Source organism: Elephas maximus, chromosome 4 (genome assembly GCF_024166365.1).
Source record: "Elephas maximus indicus isolate mEleMax1 chromosome 4, mEleMax1 primary haplotype, whole genome shotgun sequence".
NCBI classification, from domain to species: Eukaryota; Metazoa; Chordata; class Mammalia; order Proboscidea; family Elephantidae; genus Elephas; species Elephas maximus.
In genome coordinates this window covers 85,414,345-85,437,311 of record NC_064822.1, presented here as the reverse complement: position 1 = coordinate 85,437,311, position 22,967 = coordinate 85,414,345, and the positions used below count along the sequence as shown (strand labels likewise).

Here is a 22,967-nt window from a genome sequence, read left to right as displayed (position 1 = left end):
GGTAACCCTATGTAATACTGCTCCTCTACTGTTTGCCTTCTCAGTTCAGAAATCTATAGCATATATTAACTTTTCTGGTCTCCATTGTATTCTGTACCATGTGATTTAGCCCCTTGATAGTTTCCTAATCATTTTGACAAAGCTATATTTTGTTCTCCCAACTTGATTATTAGCTTTTTGAGGGCAGTGGGTTTCATGTTTTGCATTCCCTGTTGTATCTCTCAAGGAGCCCTGGTGGCACAGTGGTTAAAGGGCTTGGCTGCTAATCAAAAAAAAAAAAAAAAGAGGTCAGCAGTTAGAACCCGTTAGTCACTCCATGGGAGAAAGATGTGGCAGTCTGCTTCCATAAGGATCTACAGCCTTGGAAACCCAGTGGGACAGTTGTACCTGTCCTATAGGGTCACTGTGAGTCAGAATCAACTTAACTGTAGTGGGTTTGGTTTTTTTTTTTGGTTGGTGTTTCCTAGTAGGGAGTTTTATTTGGCACTGAGTTGCTGTCAATAAATTGATTAATGAGAATAAGGACAACACAAACCCAAGAAAAAATAAGCACCAATGAGGAAATCAGTGGTATATAGGTGTTATTACTTAAGCTGCTCCCTTGTAGCCTCACTCCAGGCCTGACGGCGGCACAGCTGGGATCAACACTACGCAGCTGAAGACTTGGCCTCTCTGTGCATGGGGCGGGGGGGGGGGGGGGGGGGGGCGGGGAAGCGGAGGCACAGCTCCAGCATTCTCCTCCCAGAGCCAGGAGAAATTGCAACGTGTTTAGTGAAATTGTATCATCCAGTCCCATATATCTCTACCTGGAATTTTCAGAGAGCCATTGTGGGGAGTCAAGTTTTTTTGTTTCCCAAACACTGCTTTGGATTTTTACTGACACTGACTAGGGGAAAAGCATAGCTTACCTTAGTCTTAAGGCTGCTGAGCGCGCATGCAACTAAGTTACCAGTAAAGTTTCTAACTAGTTCATTTTAAATATTGATAGTTATGTTCTTGGTGTCCTGTAAAGAATTAACATTTTAAAATATATCTGAATGAAAGTACATTGTTTTTAATGTTTCTTGTAGTTTATCCTGAGCGTCAGACTAGACTATAGGATCTCATATATGCTGTCAATATATAAGAAGGAATTCGGAGAGAACAATGAAAATGCTGAAATGTCTGCCAATGGCTCCCCGGATACATTACTACCATCAGGTATCACCTTTATTATTGTGACAGCATTTACTCTTTGTATCTTGTTCTTCTGAGAATTTGAAAGTATCTTTCCTTTCTTAATTTAAAACACAATAGTACAGGCAGTTCCCAGGTTACGAACGTCTGGTTTATGGACCACTCATACTTGCCCTTTAATGTTACGTAAATTTGCCCTCACTTTGAAACAGTTGAACCAACTCTTCCTTGCAACAAATTCATCACAATCATCTTCACTTGCTGCAGGTGCAGCTTTTAAATCAGGGAAAAGGCTCCCAGCATTTTCTTGCACCAAAGTAAGGCTAAATAAGAACCATATGCACCTGTTCTGACTCACTGATGAAATTGACTTAAAGACTTCCAAAGACACAGTTAGGAATGTATCTTGTTCAGGACCCGGGGACTGCTTGTACTTCTATGACAGAAAAATGTAAAAATAATCTTCACCAATGACATGAAAAAACACACAGACCATTAAATAACTTGCCTACAATGACAGAGAAGTTATTGGTCGTTACTTGGTGCCAAATCCCTTGAATCCATTTTCTTTTGTAATCTTCACAACTCTCTATGAGGTAGAGATACTTTTTATTGTGCCATTTTACAGATGAGAAAACCAAGGTTAGAGGGGCTAAGCTACTTGCTGAAGGTCAGGAATATAGTGCAGCAGGGATTCTTGCTGAAGTCTCTCTAACTTTAGAGTCTGAATCTTTTTAATCAGACTGCTGTTTTGGTGGAAATTCCAGGGAAATTTCTCTGCTTGGATCAAAGAGCGGTGTGAAATGCACCTGTCAGAAGGAAAAGTGTTCTGTAGGAATCCATGACCCAGCTCGAGAGAGAATAAAGACATGGCATTCCCTATAGGCCCAGATGTGGATGTTGGTTTCATTTTTTTTTTTTTACCTTTTTTTACTTTGTATGATTGTAAACTGGGAGTGTTGCAATTTTCACATTTAAAAACTGTCAGAATGAACCCATTCTATCTCTGCGTGTTGAAGCATAACGAGGGGGTATAAAAATGATTGTAAACATTTTGTGGCTATAGAAAGAACATTATGAAAACTAACAAACATTAAAAGGCCATTTTCAGGATAGATTGGGCCATTCGTGGCAGGGTGGAAGCTATGTCTTATTAAAGACTTAGCCAGTTAACAGAGTACCCCTCCACCCCCCTCCCCCAACCCGGACAGGTTTGTATACGGATATGAAACCATCTCTGATCATCAGGTCAATGTCGTGAACCCTCCTCTTCTTTTTCCATTAATCAGTGTGACAGGAATGATTCAGTAATGGTAATTGTGTAGTTAATATGGATGCCTCATATCCATGGATCTCATTGCCCACTGTCGGAATCATTAGAGCTATCGCTAAGGCTCTATGCCTCCACAGACGAGAGTTAAGCTTGCCTGAGCGAGAAGTCACTTTTGGCACATTTGCAACAGTGTTGTTTTTATGCTTCCCAGAAGTGTAGAACCCCAAAGTGCTATTTCCAGGAATGATATGGCAGAACCAGAAAATCTTGCTAGTGGTTGCACTGACAGTAGCATAAAAATTATTGGCTCCCAGAAGCCTGACTTCTGGAAACATGAGCTCTAAGTGTCAGTAAAGTACGAGAGGAAATGTCTAGGTACACCCCAAAAGACAGTCCTCTCTGATTTACCTGATGTTTTGTACCAGAAGAGATGTTTGTTTCCAGAAGAGATACCTTTCTAGGGAGAATTTTTTTCCCCCATATCTTGCTGTTTTCTTTTTATGCTTTGGAAGTGACCAAAAAAAAAAAAGTGTTTTTATCATTTAAATATGTTATCCTGGTAAGAGTATCTTCAAAATGTTAGTGTTAGGGAAGAGTAAGGAGACATGATTACTTGAAATAGAAAAAAAATTAAACAATCCACCTCCCTCTGAAAGAAGAAGGTATGACATTATAGTGGTAAGTTTAGGTAAAAGATTGTGTTCTTTGGAAATACTATATAGTAATAAGGTCTATTATAGGCATATTTTGATTCTTTAAAAAAAGTACCCTTCTATGTCATCACCCATTTAAATTATTACATATTTATATAATATATTTACACTTATATATATATATTAAAAAAAAAAAAAAACCCAGAAAAACCAAACCTGTTGCCATCAAGGCAATCCCAACTCATAGCCACCCTATAGGACAGAGTAGAACTGCCACACAGGGTTTCTAAGGAGCAGCTTGTAGATTTGAACTGCCTAGCTTTTGGTTAGCAGCCTGAGCTCTTAACCACTCTGCCGCCAGGGATACTTATATGTACACACATGAAGTATATATACTTTATGTATATATACACTTGTAAACGGTACTTCTTGATCTTTTAAGTGTATCTTTGACTATAACAATATATATATTAGAAAATGTAAACTTCAATTTAAAATGTTGATGTCTAAGTAGAACTGTATTGTGATTTTTAGAGAACTTTTAACTTTCGGTGGTGTAAAGAATTTAAGACAAAAGAATATTTCAGGTCAACTTAATATAAATATTGTAACTCCTATCTATATAGGATAAGATACAAAGTGAGTTTTACCATTTATCTTTGCAGCTATTGTTCCTGATATAGATGAAATTGCAGCTCAGGCAGAAACTATGTTTGCTGGAAGGTACAGTAACATTTATATATCTTTCTCTTACAGGTGAATAAGATTTTACTTAGAATTTTATTGATACTTTGCTACTGTTCACCTCCCTGTATCTGTTTATTTTTCAATGCTCTATTGTTGCCAACACAATTTCTTCCAGAAATGAAGCTGCTAATTTACTGTAGAGAAGAAAGCATAATTCCTCTTTAGGTCACATAAAAAAGGAAAAGAGAGATAAAGTCAGTGTATTGAATTTTCCTTGAATTCTTTGCTTTTCTTTCCTCAAATAATGGCAGCCCTTTAACTCCTCTGGTATAAATATCACTGCATCTTGCAAAACATTGCTTCCCTACATCTTAGAAATTGGAGATAAGAAAGTAACTTCTTTTAATGTTATCATTAACTTTGTATGTGAGAAATAAAGCTATTTTCTGCCCATGGAAGTATCCATTATTAAAGAAAAAAAAATAGCCGCTGTCGTGAATACCCTCTTATGCTATCAGGAACCCTACCATTTATTTTCTTAAGCTGTTTTTTTCTTTTCACAAATGAAACTAGTAGCAGTCAAAAAGAAAAAGTAAAAGCAGTAAGTATCCAAAGTAAAGATTATTGAGTTTCTAGGAGGACATTTTATTACAGATTCTGACATGAAAACCTTAAAAAATAATCTATACTAAATGTTTTGTTGCAGTGTTCTTTTTGGTAGACAGACAAACAAGAACCAAGAATTAAGGGAACTAAAAAGGATTTTTATCTCTAGTAAACATTTGGTTTAGCTTTGCTTTATATGTAGTGCCAGATTTTTTTTTTTTTTTTTGCTTTAAAAGTATAGATAACACAACACTTGCCAATTAAACATTTTTCACATATACAATTCAGTGAGATCAATTACATCAGTCATGTTGTGCTACCATCATCACTATCCTTTGCCAAAATTTTCCTTTCCCATAAACAAAAACTCGGTGCTTCCTAAACAATAGTTCCTCCTAACCTCTCTCCCTCCTGACCCTGATAACCATTAGTAAACCCTGATCTTCATATATTTGCTTATTCTGTGCACTTCATGTTAGTGAGATCATATAATATTTGATGTGTTTTCCTCTTCAAGAATTTTCGTTATTTCTAGGAAGAGAAAATGAACCAGTGTATGATTTTCACCTTAAAATAAGTGGACTTTTTATTTTATTGGAATCTTACTCAGAGTCCCAATATAGGAAACATAGAGCTTCTTTGGTGATGATTTGAGTGTGAGTGGAGTGCGCAGTCCTTCCCTTGCCCCTCCCAACCTGTCATGTGGAGGCCACTAGGGCTCTGGGGAAAATCAGTTGTCTACTGGTGGTGTTAGCTGCCTTCGAGTTGGCTCTGACTCATGGAGACCTTATGTACAACAGAACAAAATGTTGCCCATTCCTGTGTCATCCTCACAATTGTTGACGTGTTCCAGTTCATATTATGGCTATTTTTTTTTTAGTTCATATTATGGCTATTTTGCCAACCCATCTCACCGAAGGTCTCCCTTGTCCTCACTGGCTCTCTCCTTCACAAATTTGATGTCCCCCTCTAGTGACTGGTCTTTCCTGCTGATGTGTCCAAATCAAGTGAGTTGGACAATGTCAAAGGTTTTCATTGGCTAATTTCAGGTAATAGATTACTAGGCCTTTTTTTCTAGTCTATCTTAGTTTGGAGGATCTGCTGAAACTTGTTCACCGTGGGTGACCCTGCTTGTCAATAAATGCTTTTGGACTGATTTGAATTCCTCACCAACTCATTCCAGTTTTCCCAGGACTCTCCCAGTTGAAGCACTGAAAGTCCCCCATCTTGGAAATCCCCTCAGCCTCAGGCAAACTGAGCAGTTGGTTATCCATGCTTTCAAGGACAAACACAAGGCTTTTTTTTTCCATCAGTTAAATGAGGAGAAAAAGTAAAAATGTTTTCCTTTTTAACTTTCTAAATTGGGAAAAAGTGATAGAACTCTGAGAGCCTATACACAGTTTTAGTCATTTAAGAATAGGTGTTATATAAATACAAGTTACTTCAGAACTATTTTTGGCTTTATAGAAAGGAAAAAAATCCAGTTCAACTTGATGATGAAGGTGGCAGGACGTTTTTACGGGTACTCATCCATCTGATCATGCATGACTACCCTCCTTTGCTATCAGGAGCTCTGCAGCTGCTTTTCAAGCACTTCAGCCAGAGAGCAGAAGTTTTACAGGCATTTAAACAGGTAAGATGGAGAAGCCCTCAAAGGTTCCATAGAAGCAGCTCTGAAAATGCTGTTTATAACATCCAACCTGGCTTTATGGCTGCAATGTTAATGAGAATATGTGACTTTTGCTGGGGTGAAATGTTTTGTGATTGAAAGATGCATAAATCCAAAAGAAGGTAACTGTTATGGATGTCATATTTTTCATTTTGATCTTTGAATAAGACATCAATCTTTAGACTATTAATTAGTAAATACCTATGTGCTTTTTTTCTTTATGTGCTTACATGTGTCTCACTAATATTTATTTCACTTAATAGAACATTGATCTTCATTAAAAAGTTTTTTCATGAATATATTAAAGAATGTGAAATAATTAGGTTAGGTTAGTCATGTAAATATACATGACTATATATCATAATATATAAAAATTATAATGAAAAAATTTATATCATAGATTAGATTGTAGCTATCTGTTTTTTTTTTCCACTTATTTTTATGTTTCTACCTCTTTCCAAACAATCTCAGAAAATTAACTTTCGCAGTGACATTAGGGCTGGGATATCTTTTAGCTTAAAGTACACTGTGAAGTTTTACTAGGCTTCACTTTTTTTTTTTTTTAATCCTCTCTAACACAAGAATATATTGGTCAGGGTTCACAGATAGTTCCTTGTAAATTTTCATAGGTAATACACATCTAAAATATTCATAAATTTTATAGAGCTATTAAACCTCAACAAAGAGACAAATACATTTAAAGATTTGAGAATTCAGACATAAAGGAAACAGGAATAAAAGAAATTCCATAAATAAAGGTTGAAATTCTTCTGTTTTCAGGTGCAATTACTGGTGTCCAATCAAGATGTAGATAACTACAAACAAATCAAGGCAGATCTAGACCAGCTTCGACTGACTGTAGAAAAATCTGAGCTGTGGGTTGAGAAAAGCAGCAGTTATGAGAATGGAGAAATGGGTGAAAATCAAGTAAAAGGTGGTGAGGAGCCAATTGAGGTTGGTTTTCAAGATCTATTTTGAAATAATCCAAACAATATCTTTTAAATCACATATGTAACTGTATGCCCTATAATTATTTATAAAGAAAAACTTTGTTTTGAGCAAGAGAGCATAAAATATTCATTTGCCAAGTCAGTTAACTCCATAAATCTGTACTTTGGGTAATTCTCTTTCATTTCTACCGCTGCTTACCTCATCTGTCTAATTTTTAACTTTCTCTCCCTTCCACTGTAAATTTTATATTCCAGGAATCAGGACAATAGGAGGGAGTGGGAAGGAGGAAAAAGGAGAGAGGCTTAAGCTGAGATTTGTGGATAGAGGTGAATTTAGTTGTCATCATTCACCGGGGTTATTTATTGGAAAACAGTTGCCATTGTCTGGTAAATCTGAATTTACTACATGTTTTCCACCTAAGTACATATCTGAAGAGTCTTTTGTATATGCACATCAGACGACGTAAAAGAATTTTCATAGTAGTATTGCTTTTAATAGTAAAAAATAAACTAAAACTGGGAAGAACCCAAATGTCCAGTAAAATGGATAAACGGTTAAATGGATAAACATGTTCATAAATGGAATAATATATATTAGAGAAAATTAATGAATTGCAGTTATACATCAACAAGGGTGGATGACAAAAACATATACAAAACAGACTAACTGAAATATTTTTCATGTATTCCAGATGTTTTAGAAATACAGACATATGTGGTAAAACCATTAAGAAAAGCAAGGAGACGATTAACTTAAATTCGTAATAGTGTTTTCCTCTGGGAGATAGGGAGGGCCTCCAGGGGCTTAAAGTTGCTGGTTAAGAGCTATGGCTGCTAACCAAAAGGTTGGCTGTTCAAATCCACCAGGTGCTCCTTGGGAACCCTATCGGGCAGTTCTACATTGTCCTGTATGGTCAGTGTGAGTTGGAATTGACTCGACGGCAGTGGGTTTTTAGTTATACAATATTAAAAAAAAATGTCTAAATGGAAGGGTAATATGCCAACACAGAAATACCAAAAAACTATGTTCGACCTAAGGGGTGGTCAAGTGGCGATCCTAAATCTTTTTTTTGTTTTTAGTCTTCAGTGGGTTAATTAGTTTCTGGTTTCACATTTCATTAAACTCATATGTTTGTTGTTTTCTTTTAAACTGTATTTTAATGGTCATGCTTAGATAAGCAATCAGTAAGTACCAAAGTCATAATTGGTAATACATAGTTTCTTAAATATCTGTTTAGTGTTTTAGTTTTTTTTTAAACTCTCAGAATGTGACTTTTTAGAGGTTTACCTACCCCAGCTTTTGTGTTTGTTGGAGTATACAAAATATTCTGGTGTGGACAGTGATGTCAGAGCAGGAAATAATTAGCGTGATCAAAGTGCTGAAAAGTTCCAAAAGGGAAGTTTAACTAGTGGGCTACTACTTGCTACTTGTCTCAGGACTAATTACCACTTAACTGCACGCAAGGTTTGACTTAATCTTTTAGGAAATTTTTCTGTGATTTTATAATGTATGATAGTAGAATGTAGAATTTTTACATTTTTTATAACCAATTTTTTTAGGAGGGGAGAATATAATTATTCCATACTTAGGAAATGAGAGAAAATGTAACATTTATTTACTAATACACCAGGTCTTAGACATTTGCACATGTGCTTTCTCTTTTTAAATGTTACAATAAGATTTGGAGATAGTCGTAAACATCAGATGAACTGAAGCTCAGAGAACCCAAGAGACTTTTTTAATGTCAGTCAGCTCTATGTGACTCAACTGAGATTTGAATCTTGGTCTTTTTGATAATCAGTTTCAGGCTCTTTAACGTAAGATTGTGTCTTCTGACATGGTATGTGAAGATGTTAATAGATGTATTATGTGTTCACAGGTTAGACTACCTCATCATTTTGAAAATACATATTTTACATATATTCTAGAGCATAAATATAAGTTGCTGCCCCTTTCAGAAAATTTTCATTCTTTTTTCACAAATACAGAGCAGTCCTAAACTTTAGGAGAGATGCATTATACTCTGTAAAAATTTGCCCCACCTAAGAGTATAGGTGAGATGTTCCATGAAGGTTGTAAATCTCTTGTTTACAGTTGAAGTTCCTAATAGCTAAGGGAAGAAGGTATAAGAAAGAGGCCCTATCATGTCCCTATCAAGGGAGAAGGTGTAAGAAAGAAGCCATATCCATGGCATCCTCTTAGAAGTTTAATAAATTGTTTGTATTTATGGAAGAAAGATAAACGAGTACTTTGATTGTATATCCTAAAAATAAAAATGACAAGTAGTTTGCATATATCTTAAAGATAAAACTGCTGATGGTTGCACAACTTGGTGAACATAATTAATGTCACTGAATTGTACACGTAAAAGGGTTGAAGTGGCAAAAGTTTTATTACATATTTTTACCACACACACATACGCAAAGATAAAACTGCATTACATTACTGTTTTTCTTTGGGCATCTGATAAATGTAAGTCAGTTGACGTGCCATGTATTTATTTGTCGAGTTCAGTTTTTATTAGTTCAGGAAATTATAGTCATTGTAGGTACATCAAGAGGGATATGATTTAATATGAAGAGTTAAATTTTATTAAAGGGATTTAATACAAGGAAGGGATTTAATAACAAGGAATGCAATGAAAAGTCTGGAGGAGTGTAGTTTGGAGGCTGCCATTAGACTACTGTTTTCGAGGTTGTCTTGGTTATCTAGGGCAGCTATAGTGGAAATACCACAAGTGGATGGCTTTAACAAACAGGTACTTATTTTCTCATAGCTTAGGAAGCTAGAAGTCCAAATGCAGGGTGCCAGATCCAGGGGCAGGCTTTCTCTCTGTTGGTTCTAGGGGAAGGTCCTTGTCATCAATCTTCCCCTGGTCTAGGAGCTTCTCAGCACAGGGACCCCAAGTCCAAAGGTTGCGCTGTTCTTGTCACTTCTTTCTTGGTGATATGAAGTCCCCTTGTCTCTCTGTTTGCTTCTCTCTTTTATATCTCAAAAGAGATTGATTTAAGATACAACCTAAATCTTGTAGATTGAGTCCTGCCTCACTAACTGCCTCTAATCTTGCTTCATTAACATCATAGAGGTAGGATTTATAACACACAGGAAAATCATATCAGATGACAAAATAGTGGACAATCATACAATATATGGAATCATGGCCTAGCCAAGTTGACACACATTTTTGGGGGACACAACTCGATCCACAACAAAGGTCAATCATAGCTGTGATTCAGAGGTCAAGGAGCTGCTTAGACTGCTGTTGCCACTGATGCTGCTGCCATCACTGACTCAGACCTTCAGAGCATGTGATAATGGAACATGGAGTCCACTGGAGACATTCACATTTGTTGGGCTTTTCTTTTTAGCACTCACAGCCTTAGGAAGATGACTTTTCATGTTCCTTCTGGCTTCCAAATTCTACAAAGGTTAATCTCATTGTCAAGACCTGAACTGAATTAGAACTTCAGCTTCAGGGGAATCTGGGAAACCAGATCCTGTGATACAAAGGGAACATAAGGGGTTGATAATGAATGCTCAATGCCAGTTAATGATATGCAGCATAGAAATTACACTGCATAGGTGGTTATAAGCACCCCAGAATTGGCCATTAATTAGGTGTGTGACTTTGGGCAACTAATTTTCATTCTCTAGATTTTATTTTTATTGTCTATAAAGTGGACACAACTAATGCTTCTTACCTCATAAGATTGTTTTGAGGATTAAATGAGTAAACTTTGTACATATGGTAAACGTTTCGGTTGACATGACCTCAGTAGGAACATATAAGCAACATGAGAATATAAACAATAAGATGACATATTATTTACCAAGGAGTCTAGAAGTAAGGCTCCAGCTTTAATTAATTCATAACCTCAATGCTATCATCATGGATCCATGGGCTTACTTCTTTTTTTTTCCCCCCATATATTTACTTTTTATTGAATTTGTTACTGTTACAGAGTTCTTGCATTGCCAAACCATGCCTGAGAATCCAAAGAAAGAAATGGCATAATGAACAAACTCATCTATCCATCAGACAGTATATAAAACTTGATTCATGTGCATTTTGATTAATTTCACAATCTCTTAAAAAGTGGTAGCAAGAGTTGGAATTTTAAATCTGCTGCAGGTCTTCAGATTTCTAGTAAAGTATGCCATTAAATAACACATCTAAAGTATTTATCTCAGTTCATTACTCGATAACATAACCCCCAGTAAGATTTTGCTGGAAAAGATGCATACTTTTCAGGGACAGTTTGTGGCTCAGTGTCCAAGAGATTATTTTTTTTAAGTTTTTGGTTCCCCAATGAAGTCTTCAGTTGAACCAAGAGTTCCTTGTTTCCCTTCGAAACATCCAACCTCCTCTTAGCTCAGCTACTCACCCAAATACATCAGAAAGTGGGTATCCTGCCTGCCACCTCAAGTAATGCCAACATTATTGCCCAAAAGTGGCTGGTAGGACCTGTCAGGAGACACTGTAACCCTCCGAAGAGTCCAATTCCTGCATTGACACCAGGGCTTTGAATCGGTTCAGACCGTTTCAGTCATGGCCGAGGAAGTGAAACAGAAACACATCCAAAGTTTTATAATTTGGCAGATTTGGTGTGGTAACCAGAATGGGAAAAATTACAGGTCAAAGCCCTGAAATAGGAGCCTCGGAAGAGGGGAGCGACATACATCGAAGTGACGTGGTCAGCTGCCATCTTTCCAGTGGGCCACCTGTACTTCAGACTGCTCAAAATCTGAGGGCAAGAGATTTGGTTGCTATGCAATGTGTATGCTGCCCTTGTTCTCTAAAAGGGAGATTAAGTTTTCCCGTTCCGGCTATCTTTCTGGTTTACCGTAACCTTAAAAATTTGAGCCTGTTCCAGTGACACTCCCTCAGCCATGACTGAACTGGACCGAACTGGGCAGAACCGGCCCAAAGCCCTGACACTTTCCTCAAGACTGAACTCCTATAGGAAAATGCTCCCCATAGTTTTGCTTTACTCTTGCTGGTCGCAAGTCTGCAACTCCTGCATTTGGCAAAGGGATTTATTATAGAGAAACCCAGACTCTGCATCCAGTGGTCACATACCACTTTGAAATATTTCTATTGAACCAAGAAGACAAAACTAGAAAATTACCAGAATATCTTGTTAGATGGAAGAAACTTTTTGGTAACTCTGGGTAGCTTCCTCAAGTCCCTTTTAAGAACTAAAAATTTCTGGATAGTTTAAGCTGTAATTATTAAAAACAGAAGTGCTACATCACCTGTCTTTTGCATGGGCTTACTTCTGAGGCTAGTCCTTTTTATGGTTGCCTCATGGCACATGGCAGCAGCCATCCTAGACGTCATATCTATGCACAGCACCAAGAAAGAATATCTATGCCTTCCTGGGGCTCCTGTTTAGGGGAAAGGAACCCTTTCCTAGACATCACTCAGTAGACTTTACCTCGTATCTTCTTGGCCAAAACAGGGTCACATGTTTACCTCTAAACGAACGGGCCATAGGATTATTTTAGCCTTAATAAAATATATCCCTCAAGCTATGATACCTTCCCGTGACTTTCATGGGGGAAGGACAGAATGCGGAACAAAATTGGCACCAGCTGGTGAGAAAGAATGAAAAAACAATGTTGGTAGCAATCAACAGTGTCTGCCAAAATCAGTATTCAGTTAATGGTTGGTATAATTAGTATTTGTTTTTATGAGCTGCCCATTGTCCTGTTTATTATGGTGGTTTAGGAATTACCAGATTTTGGTGTTAAAAGGGATTTGTAAGGATAATTAAGTCCAATTCCTTATGTGATATTTGTATTTCTTGAACTGTCTCATCTAAGTAAGCTATTTCTTAAAGAATAACAGACTTCTGCAACGGAGAATTCACGACCTTCTCAGGTAGCACATCCTATTAAAATTAACGTATAGGATGAGAAATAGAATATTACCAGTCATTTTAAGCCCCTGGAGTCCCTCCCTGTCTCCTAGAAGAAAACAGTGTTGTGAATTTAAGTTAATCCACCTCTTGCTTTTCTTAATGATTGTAACACATATGTCTGTAATTCTAAAATCTATGAAAGGTATTTCAGGTAGTCTGTTTTGGATATGTCCTTGTTGTCTATCTTTTTTGATGTATAACTGTAATTCATTAATTTTTTTTAATATATATTATTCAATTTATGCACGTTTATCCATTTTATTGGACATTTGGGTTCTTTCTGGTCTTGATTATTTTCTGCTATTAAAAGCAATACTGCTACGAAAATTCCTTTGTGTCACCTGATGCGCATGTGCAAAAGGCTCTTCAGAGTATGCCCTCAGGTGTAGAACGCGTAGTACATTCTGCCTTACCAGGCAGTGCCAGTTGTTTGCCCAAGACCAAGTGACACTACCCCCAGCATTGTAGGAGCGTGTCAGTAGCTCCCTGTCCACTTGAATGCTGGTTTTCTCACTTTTTTATTTTTGATAATCAGGCACATTTGATGTTTTACCTCTGTTGTGATTTTTATTTTGCCGCATTCCTAATGAGCTTGAGCTTGTTTTCTTTTGTTTATTAACCATTTCACTTCCTCTTCCAGTTTATTGTTGTTCTTGTTATGTGCTATTGAGTTGTTTTGACTTATAAGGACCCCATGTGACAGACTAGAACTGCCACATAGGATTTTCTTGGCTGTAATCTTTATGGAAGCAGATTGCCGGGTCTTTCTCCCAGGGATTTCCTCGGTGGGTTTGAACCACCAACCTTTCAGGTAGCAGTTTTGTGCTTCTGTAGGGGCAGACAGTTTAAAAAAAAAAAACAACTCACTGCCTTTGAGTCGATTTCGACTCATAGCGACCCTATAGGACAGAGTAGAACTGCCCTGTAGAGTTTCCAAGGAGCGCCTGTTGGATTCGAACTGCTGACCTTTTGGTTAGCACCTGTGGCTCGTAACCACTATGCCACCAGCGTTTCTGGGCAGATAGTTAGGTCTTACTAACTCATGTATATTTAAAATATTTTTGTGACTTCAGGTCATGGTGATGCTGAGAGTTCAAACTTGAACATAATATTATTACCTATTATTTTTTTTTCTTACCTCATTGTATTGGTATGATTTTCCAGGACAGTGTTGAATAGAAGTGGTGGTAATGGACACCCTTGTTTTGTTCCTGATTTTAAGGGAGACAATTTTAATATTTCACTATTGAATATAATGTTCAGTGTACATTTTTTTTTGCAGATACACTTTATCAATTGAGGAAATTCCTAGTTTGCTGGTTTTTACAATGTGTGTTGTTAACTTTAATTGAATGCAGTTTGTGCATCTGTTGAGATTATTTTTCTTTAATCTGTTATTTTGATTACATAAGTTAAAAACAGAGTTTCTACCATAGTAGCCTTGTATTCTAGAATAATATATTTTGGTGATATTTTTTTATCGTTAGATTTAGTTTGCTAACATTTTATTTAGGACTTTATATCAGTGTTATGTGTGAGATTGGCCTCTAATTTTCCTTTCTTATATTATTCTTGCCAAGTGTTGCTAATACAGTTAAATTAATCCCATAAAATGAGATGCAGAATATGCCCTTCTTTGTGTAAGATTGGAATTATCTATTTTATGAATGTTCAATAATACTTGTCTATGAAACGGACTGGATCTTGTATTTACTTTAGAGAAAGAGTTTAACTACTGATTAATTTTTTTTAATTGAATGGTTACAAGATCATATAAATTTTCCATTTTGTGTCAGTTTTGTGTATTTTTCTAGTCATATAGTTAAGTTTTCAAATTTATTGGCATATTTGTTTGCATTCTTTTGTTATCTTCTTAATTTCTGCTATATTTGTAGTTTCATACCCCTTTCATTCTTGATATTGTTTGTTTATATCTTCCTTCTGTTCTCTAGCTCAATCTTGCCAGAGCTTTAAGTATTTTATTCATCTTTTTAAAGAACCCATTTTTGGCTCTGTTGAGCTTCTGGGTTTGTTTGGTATTATAGTTCTTCTACTATTCTCTAACTTTTGTCTTGATTGGTTAGTACATTAATTTTCAGGCTTTTTTCCTTTGATTAAGTATCTAACGGTATAATTTCCTTCTGAGGAGCTGCACCCCACAAATTTTAATGAGTGGAGTTTTTATTATTTGTATTATTCTAAAATTTTCATTATTTCTTCTTTGGCTCAGAAATAGTTGGAAGTAAGTTTTAAATTTCCAAATGTAAAACTTCTCCTTTTGCTATTGAATTGTTAATTAATTAAATTGTGACAAAAGAATGTGGTTATGATGATATTAGTTTTCTAAAATTTGTTAAGTCGTTTTTTGGCCTATTATACCACTAGGTTTTTTAAATGTTCTGTGTATACTTGAGAAGAATGTAAATAAGTGCTTTATATATGGCTACTAAATCAAGCTTATTAATTGTTTTAAAATTGCTGATGTATTTACCAAATTTTAGTTTTCTTGACTCACCAATGATTGAGATTTGATGACATGCCCTAACTACTACAGTGGTAGGTTTTTCAGATTTTCCTTGCCGTTCTGTTAATTTTTGTTTTATACAGATGTGTGCAAATTTAAATTTATTCTTTTTACTGAGGGAAAGAAACTCGTGTCAGCTCAGTGTTAAATATTCTCTAAGTACTCCGATGGTATTATTCCATGTCTTTTGGCTTCTGTTGCTGCTGCTCAGAAGTTAGTGGTCTGTTGAACAGTGGTTCTTTAATTCTCCAACTCTAATTAAATATATGTAAACCTTTTCATTTCCTCCATAGCTATGATTTCATTTTTATATTTTTCAAACCTGTGAGTTTGTACTGTATTTTGGGTAATTTAGTTATAGTCATCTGAGTCTCTCTTCAGGCATATTTAAAAATTTTTTAACTCATCTACTGAATTTTTAATTTCATGAGTTATACTTTTTCATACCTGTAATTTGACTTCCCTTTTTCCAATCTATTTGGTCATTTTGGATCACCTCTCCTTGGTTGATAATTTTTGTGAATTCCCCATGGCTGTTTTTCAGCCTGTTTTCAATAATTACAGGATCTAAAGCACATGGGAGTTTCATATAATTCTCATTCATGTTGGCTTGCTTCGTTGTATTTTTGTCATCTGTGATTATGAGCTTGTAACATTTCACCTCAAGCAAAGGGGATGATTTCCTCTAAGAATATTTGTGATTACTTCAACCCATTGCTAGGGGGCGCTGCTGGCTTGGGACAACTTTGCTACCTTACTGAACACCTGTCTTGAGGCAAGAGTTTTGGGTTTAGCTCCCTGTGAACTTCACAGTTCCACGGCGTTTACTTAGTCTCTGGGTTGCATTTGCTGTCAGGGAAATTTATTCTGTTGTCTTGATACTGGAGCTCTTTGATCTGGTTTCAGGTTACTTATTTATTTCTTGAAGAAAAGGGCAGGTGAGGTCTCTTGGAGCCCTCCTCTGCTTTCTGTGAGCCCAGCAATGCACTTAAAATAGGTTTTATATCTAGGATCTAGTTGTTTGTAATAGGAGGCCCTTTGCAGTTTTAAGTTCACTATTCTTGCAGAAGTCCTTGGGGATGTGTTTATTTATTCATTTAAATTATGAACTTAATTTCTTTGGAACTTTATGTATGAAATTTCTCTAAGGCCTGTATTTAATCCAAAGAGGATTTCATTTGCTTCTGTGAGGCACCTTGGGATAATACATACTGTAACTATGTTAAACAAATTTTGGCTTGGGAATTTTGGGGCCCCGTAATAATGGGAATTCTGGCACCAAACCTTAAGTGAAAGTATGCTTGTCTTTGTATATCAGAGCCTCAGGAGAGTTTTTTTTTTTAAACCCTTTTTTGACTCTGATTAGAGCCACAGCCAAGACAGCCACCCCTTTGGTCTTCTGTGAGTCACACCTTTCTCTGGATTATCATTGTGGGTGTCTCCTGTAGGTATCCACCACTTGTCTATCAGTTTGTTGTACTGTGGTGGCTTGTGTGTTGCTGTGATGCTGGAAGCTATGCTACCAATATTTCAAATACCAGCAGGGTCACCCATGTTGGACAAGTTTCAGTGGAGCTTCCAGACTAAGACAGACTACGAAGAAGGACTTGACAGTAAACTTCTGAAGAAATTGGCCAGTGAAAACCTTATGAATAACAGTGGAACATTGTCTGATATAGTACCAGAAGATGAGCCCTTCAGGTTGGAAGCCACTGCATATATGACTGGGAAAGAGCTGTCTCCTCAAAGTAGAGTCGACCTTAATGATGTGGATGGAGTAAAGCTTTCCGACCTTCATATGCTGATGTGGCATGACTCAAAATGAGAAGAAACAGCTGCAAACATCCATTAATAATCGGAACTTGGAATGTATGAAGTATAAATCAAGGAAAATTGGAAATGTCAAAAATGAAATGGAATGCTTGAAGATCAGTATTCTAGGCATTAGTGAGCTGAAATAGACTGGTATTGACCATTTTGAAACAGATAGTCATATGGACTGCTATGCTGGGAATGACAAATTGAAGAGGAACAGCATTGCATTCATCCTCTAGAAGAACATTTCAAGATCTATCATGAAATACAACACTGCCAGTGATAGGGTAATATCCATATGCCTACAAGGAAGACCAGTTAAAATGATTACTATTTAAATTTACCCACCAACAACTAATGTCAAAGATGAAGAAATTGAAGATTTTTACTAACTTCTGTATTCTGAAATTGATCAAACATGCAATCAAAATGCTTTGATAATTACTGGTGATTGGAATGTGAAAGTTGGAAACAAAGAAGAAGGATCAGTAGTTGGAAAATATGGCCTTGGTGATAGAAACAACTCGGGAGGATTGCGTGATAGAATTTTGCAAGACCGATGACTCATTCATTGGAAATACCTTTTCAATAACATAAACAGTGACTATACACATGGACTTCACCATATGGAATACACAGGAATCAAATCAAATACATCTGTGGAAAAATGATGATGAAGAAGCTCTGTATCATCGGTCAGAAGAAGGCGAGTTGCCAGCTGTGGAACAGACCATCAATTGCTCATATGCAAGCTCAAGTTGAAGCTGAGGAAAATTAAAACCAGTCTACAAGAGCCAAAGTATGACTTTTAGTATAAACCACCTGAATTTAGAGACCATCTCAAGAATAGCTTTGATGCATTGAACACTAATGACCAAAGACCACAGTTACAGGGTGACAACAAGGATATCATACATGAAGAAAGCAAAAGGTCATTAAAAAAAACAGGAAAGAAAAAAGACCTAAATGGATGTCAGAAGATACTCTGAAACTTGCTCTTGAAATGTAGAGTAGCTGAAATGTAAGGAAGAGTTGATGAAGTAAAAGAGCTGAACAAAAGATTTGAAAGGGTGGCTTGAAAAGACAAACTCGAGTATTATAATGAAACATGCGAAGACCTGGAGTTAGAAAACCAAAGGGCAAAAACATGCTCAGCATTTCTTAAGCTGAAAGAACTGAAAAAAAATTCAAGCCTCGAGTTGCAATATTGAAGGACTCTATGGGCAAAAAATTAAATGATGCAGGAAGCATCAAAAGAAGATGGAAGGAATACACAGAGTCACTGTACCAAAAAGAACTGGTCGATGTTCAGCCATTCCAGGAGGTAGCGTATGATTAAGAACCAATGGTATGAAAGGAAGATGTCCAAGCTGCACTGAAAACATTGGTGAAAAACAAGTCTCAAGGAAGTAATGGAATACCGGTTGAAATGTTTCAACAAATGGATACAGTGCTGGAAGTGCTTACTCGTCTATGCCAAGAAATTTGGCAGATAGCTACCTGGCCAACTGACTGGAAGAGATCGATATTTGTATCTATTCCATAGAAAGGTGATCCAGAAGAAAGTGGAAATTATGGAACAATGTCATTAATATCTCATGGAAGTAAAATTATGCTAAAGATAATTCAAAAATGGTTGCAGCAGTACATTGACAGGGAGCTGTCAGAAATTCAAGCTGGATTCAGAAGAGAAAGTGTAACTAGGGATGTCATTACCAAGGAGATGGATCTTGGCCGAAAGCAGAGAATACCAGAAAGTTGTTTACCTGTGTCTTATTGACTATGCAAAGACTGTGTGAATCATAACAAATTGTGGATAACATTGCAAAGAATGGGAATTCCAGAACACTTAATTGTGCTCACGCGGAACCTGTACATAGATCAAGAGGCAGTCATTCAAACAGAATAAGGGGATACTGCGTGGTTTAAAATCAGAAGAGGTGTTCATCAGGGTTGTATCCTTTGACCATACTTATCTAATCTGTATACTGAGCAAATAATCTGAGAAGCTGGACTATAAGAAGAACACTGCATCAGGGTTAAAGGAAGACTCATTAACAACCTGCATTATGCAGATGACAAAACCTTGCTTGCTAAAAGCGAAGAGGACTTGAAGCACTTATTGATGTAGATCCAAGACTGCAGCCTTCAGTATGGCTCACACCTCAAGACACCTCAACATAAAGAAAACAAAAATCCTCATGACTGGATTAATAAGCAGCATCAAGGTAAACAGAGAAAAAATTAAAATTGTCAAGGATTTCATTTTACTTAGATCTACAATCAACATCCATAGAAACAACAGTCAAGAAATCATAAAAAGACCTCTTTAAAGTGTTAAAAAGCAAAGATGTCACCTTGAGGATCAAAGTGTGCCTGACCCAAGCTATGATATTTTTGGTTGCTTTATATGCATGGGAAAGCTGGACAATGAATAAAGAAGAGCAAAGAAGAATTGATGTATTTGAATTATGGTGTTGGCAAAGAATATTCAATATACCATGGGCTATCAGAAGAACAAACAAATCTGTCTTGGAAGAAGAAGAGCCAGAATTCTTCTTAGAAGCAAGGATGGCAAGACTTTGTCTTACATACTTTGGGCATGTTATTAGGAGGAACTAGTCGCTGTAGAAGAACATCATGCTTGGGAAAGTAGAGGGTCAGTGAACAAAAGGAAAACCCACAATGAGATGGATCGACCCCAGTGGCTGCAACAATGGACTCTAACATAGCAAAGATCCTGAGGATGGCCCAGGACTGGGCAGTGTTTTGTTCAGTCATACTTGGGGTTCCTTAGTTGGAACCCACTTGACAGCACCTAACAAAAACCTGTAGGTATCCCTGGTTATGTGCTTGGGTCTCTAATCCCACCTTCCACCATGCTTGGGGCTCAGACTTTGCTTCCTTTCTGTTTGTGTATGTCTGTGTATGCGTGTGTGTGTGAGACATGTTAAAACTCAGATTGTAGTTAATCATGAATGGACTAATGCCCTCAGAACCAACAATAAGTCCAGTGTATGATTACTGTTCTGAAATTTTTATGTATTTTCATTATTTCTGGCCTACATTTGTTTCCTTCTCTTTACTAAAGAGATATTTTAAATATTTACCTGTCACTTTTAGGTGTTGTATACTTGGAAGGTACACTGTGCTGCTACTCCATTATACTCTATCTTTATCAGCTGTTAACAATGGAAAGTTCTTTATTTTGAACCCACATATTTGTCCCCATAATATATATCCACTTATACTAGATTTGAAGCAGTGTGAAACATAGCTGAACTTTCTTTACTAGATTGCTGCCGTACTTCTCAGAGGAATCCTTTTTTTTTTTTTTTTTTTGCACATTCTGCTTATAGTTTCAGCCCCTTCACCATCATGCTCACTTACCTTTGAAAACACTTGAATTTCTCATTCTTCTTTCAGAATGATATTTAGAATCAAATCTAATATTTCAATTATGGCCCTTGCCCTCAAAGAATGATAACACAATGAACACACATAAATCAGTATGATAGTGTGCGTTGTTAAGTACTAGACAGTGTGGTCCAGAGTAGGGATAGACCAGAATGGGCCTGACTGCCTGGGGAAGGTTTCATTCAAGAGGCATCTTGGAGGCCTGTTTGGAAGAATTGGGAGGATTTACTTAGCCTATTTTTTTTTTTCTTTTATGTAGTTGAGACTAATAGCAACAGAATCAACATTCCACGTAAGTAGTCAGTTTGCATTTGAAATGATGGAAATTGAGAGTCTTTGAAGATTCTTGTGTAGGAATGTGAGTACACTCTCTTGGAAAAAATTGTCTGGCAGAATCTACTATGGAGCAGAAGAACAAGAGACCAAAGGTGGGGGACCAGTTAGGAGCCCGTTGTCCAAATTCATGTGTGAGGTGATGAAAGCATGAACTAGGGAGGTGGCAGTAGAAATTTACGCAAATGGGTGGATTGAAAGGTTAGGAGAATGGTGCGTTTCTAATGGACTAGTAAAGTGAAAAAAAGCAATAAGCTACAAAGTTACTAACTTGCACACAGCCAAGTAATCTACACTATGCAATGAACCGGTAGCCGGTAGCCGATGATAGTGACAATGTATTGTAAACAGGATGAAATATATCATAGTGTCAATGGAAACAGCCAGTAGCAGGCAGCATGCACTCAAGAGAGCCAATACAAATAATAATCCTTTGTTGTTTAGTAAATCTTTACAAAGGCTCTAAACACAGACGATTGGCATTGTTTTAAAACAGCTCATAATGGGCTAACTTTGTGCCTGCTTAGATAGCAGAAGAACAGATAACATTCATGTGATTATTTTAGTAATAAAAAATGTTTCCAATATGTAAAGCTTTTTTTTTTTTTTTGTAAGTGGCAAGTTTTCTATATTCTGTGGGCAATAAATGTGAATTGACGGGCCATCTACTGACACTAGCAAATCTCACCATATGATCCAAAATTATCCCAATGCTATAGTTGATCTCTTATAAATACGAAGGAGAGTGGGATCGAGCTGATCTTCTAGTAAACCCATTGGATCCCTAGCTCCTGTGAAGTTTATTATCTATCGTGTGTTATAGTGATACCCTTTATTCAAATCATCTTCCAAGGCATTACAAGACTGTACCATCATTTCTGAAAGCTTAAAGGCTATAGTATAACAAGTTGACAATGTCAGAAGCATTAGGAGCAATTACCAATTCATCACATTCAAATACTTATTGAATTCTAAATATAGGAAGGTGAGATTAACTCGTGAAACCATACCTGAGTGGGTTAAGTCCGGATTGCCCTTAGTGTTCATCCACCTCTATATTAAGGTTTGAGAACTAGGTCACTTGGGCATGGCATTGTTTCTGAGAGAAGTTCCTACCCATGTTATTTATTTTGGTTGTCTTGAATTTTTCTTTACAATGATTTTGCTTTTATATCTGAATCTGCACCAGCATCTGTATCCATGTTTATATTTATATACCTACTTTTATGTGGTACAGCTTCTTTTTGAAAAATTTACTTAATCTTTCACTGGTCTAAAAATCTGATGTTTAAACCATCTGTTTGGTTTTTACTCCAAGGACTATATTTTTCACGTTCAGGTTTTCTAATTGGTTCTTTTTCATATTCATCTATTCTAGATTCATATCTTCCTGTTTTTTATTTCATGATATTTTGTTCTTTTAATGGATGTGTAATGTAAGGAAAAGAATTAACTGAAAATGTCCCTGGGGGTTACTCTGGGTTGGCTAGACAATAAGCTGACTGGGAGTGGTCCCCTCCTTCAAAGGCTGCACCCTAACTCAGCTTCTCATGGCATCCAGGCTTCTTCTCCCGATCAGGAGCCTAATTATTATGGGCCTCATAGCTGGTGTTCCTAAACAATTCCTATAAACAGCTTTTTTTATTTTTTATTTATTTAAACAGCAGACACTTAAAATCCAAACTACCTGGTGTCCCAGCAGTTTGTGTTTGTTCACTGGTAAGGTTACTCTCAATCTTGCCCTACAAGAAATTAATTCAGGGAGATCTGCCTCTAAATCTAGACTCAATGTGATATCCAGCAGAGCACCCTGGCACCTCTCTGTGTGATAATAGGAGGATAGGGGACCCATGTCTTGTCTTGTCCTTTTCCCTTTTCTAGTAAGTGTTCTTCCTTACCCATGCTGAGAGATACTGTGGCATCATCCTGAGCACTGTTA

General features: G+C 36.7%; 1 protein-coding gene across 1 annotated transcript in view; it reads left to right on the top strand.

The window, feature by feature from the left end:
• ITPR2 (inositol 1,4,5-trisphosphate receptor type 2) overlaps positions 1-22,967 on the top strand; it is a 523,041-nt gene that overhangs the window by 209,346 nt on the left and 290,728 nt on the right. The window contains exons 23-26 of the mRNA XM_049882682.1: positions 1,071-1,200; positions 3,768-3,825; positions 5,863-6,028; positions 6,845-7,018. Of these exons, the coding sequence (XP_049738639.1) occupies positions 1,071-1,200; positions 3,768-3,825; positions 5,863-6,028; positions 6,845-7,018 (528 nt within the window). The remainder of the gene's footprint in view (positions 1-1,070; positions 1,201-3,767; positions 3,826-5,862; positions 6,029-6,844; positions 7,019-22,967) is intronic.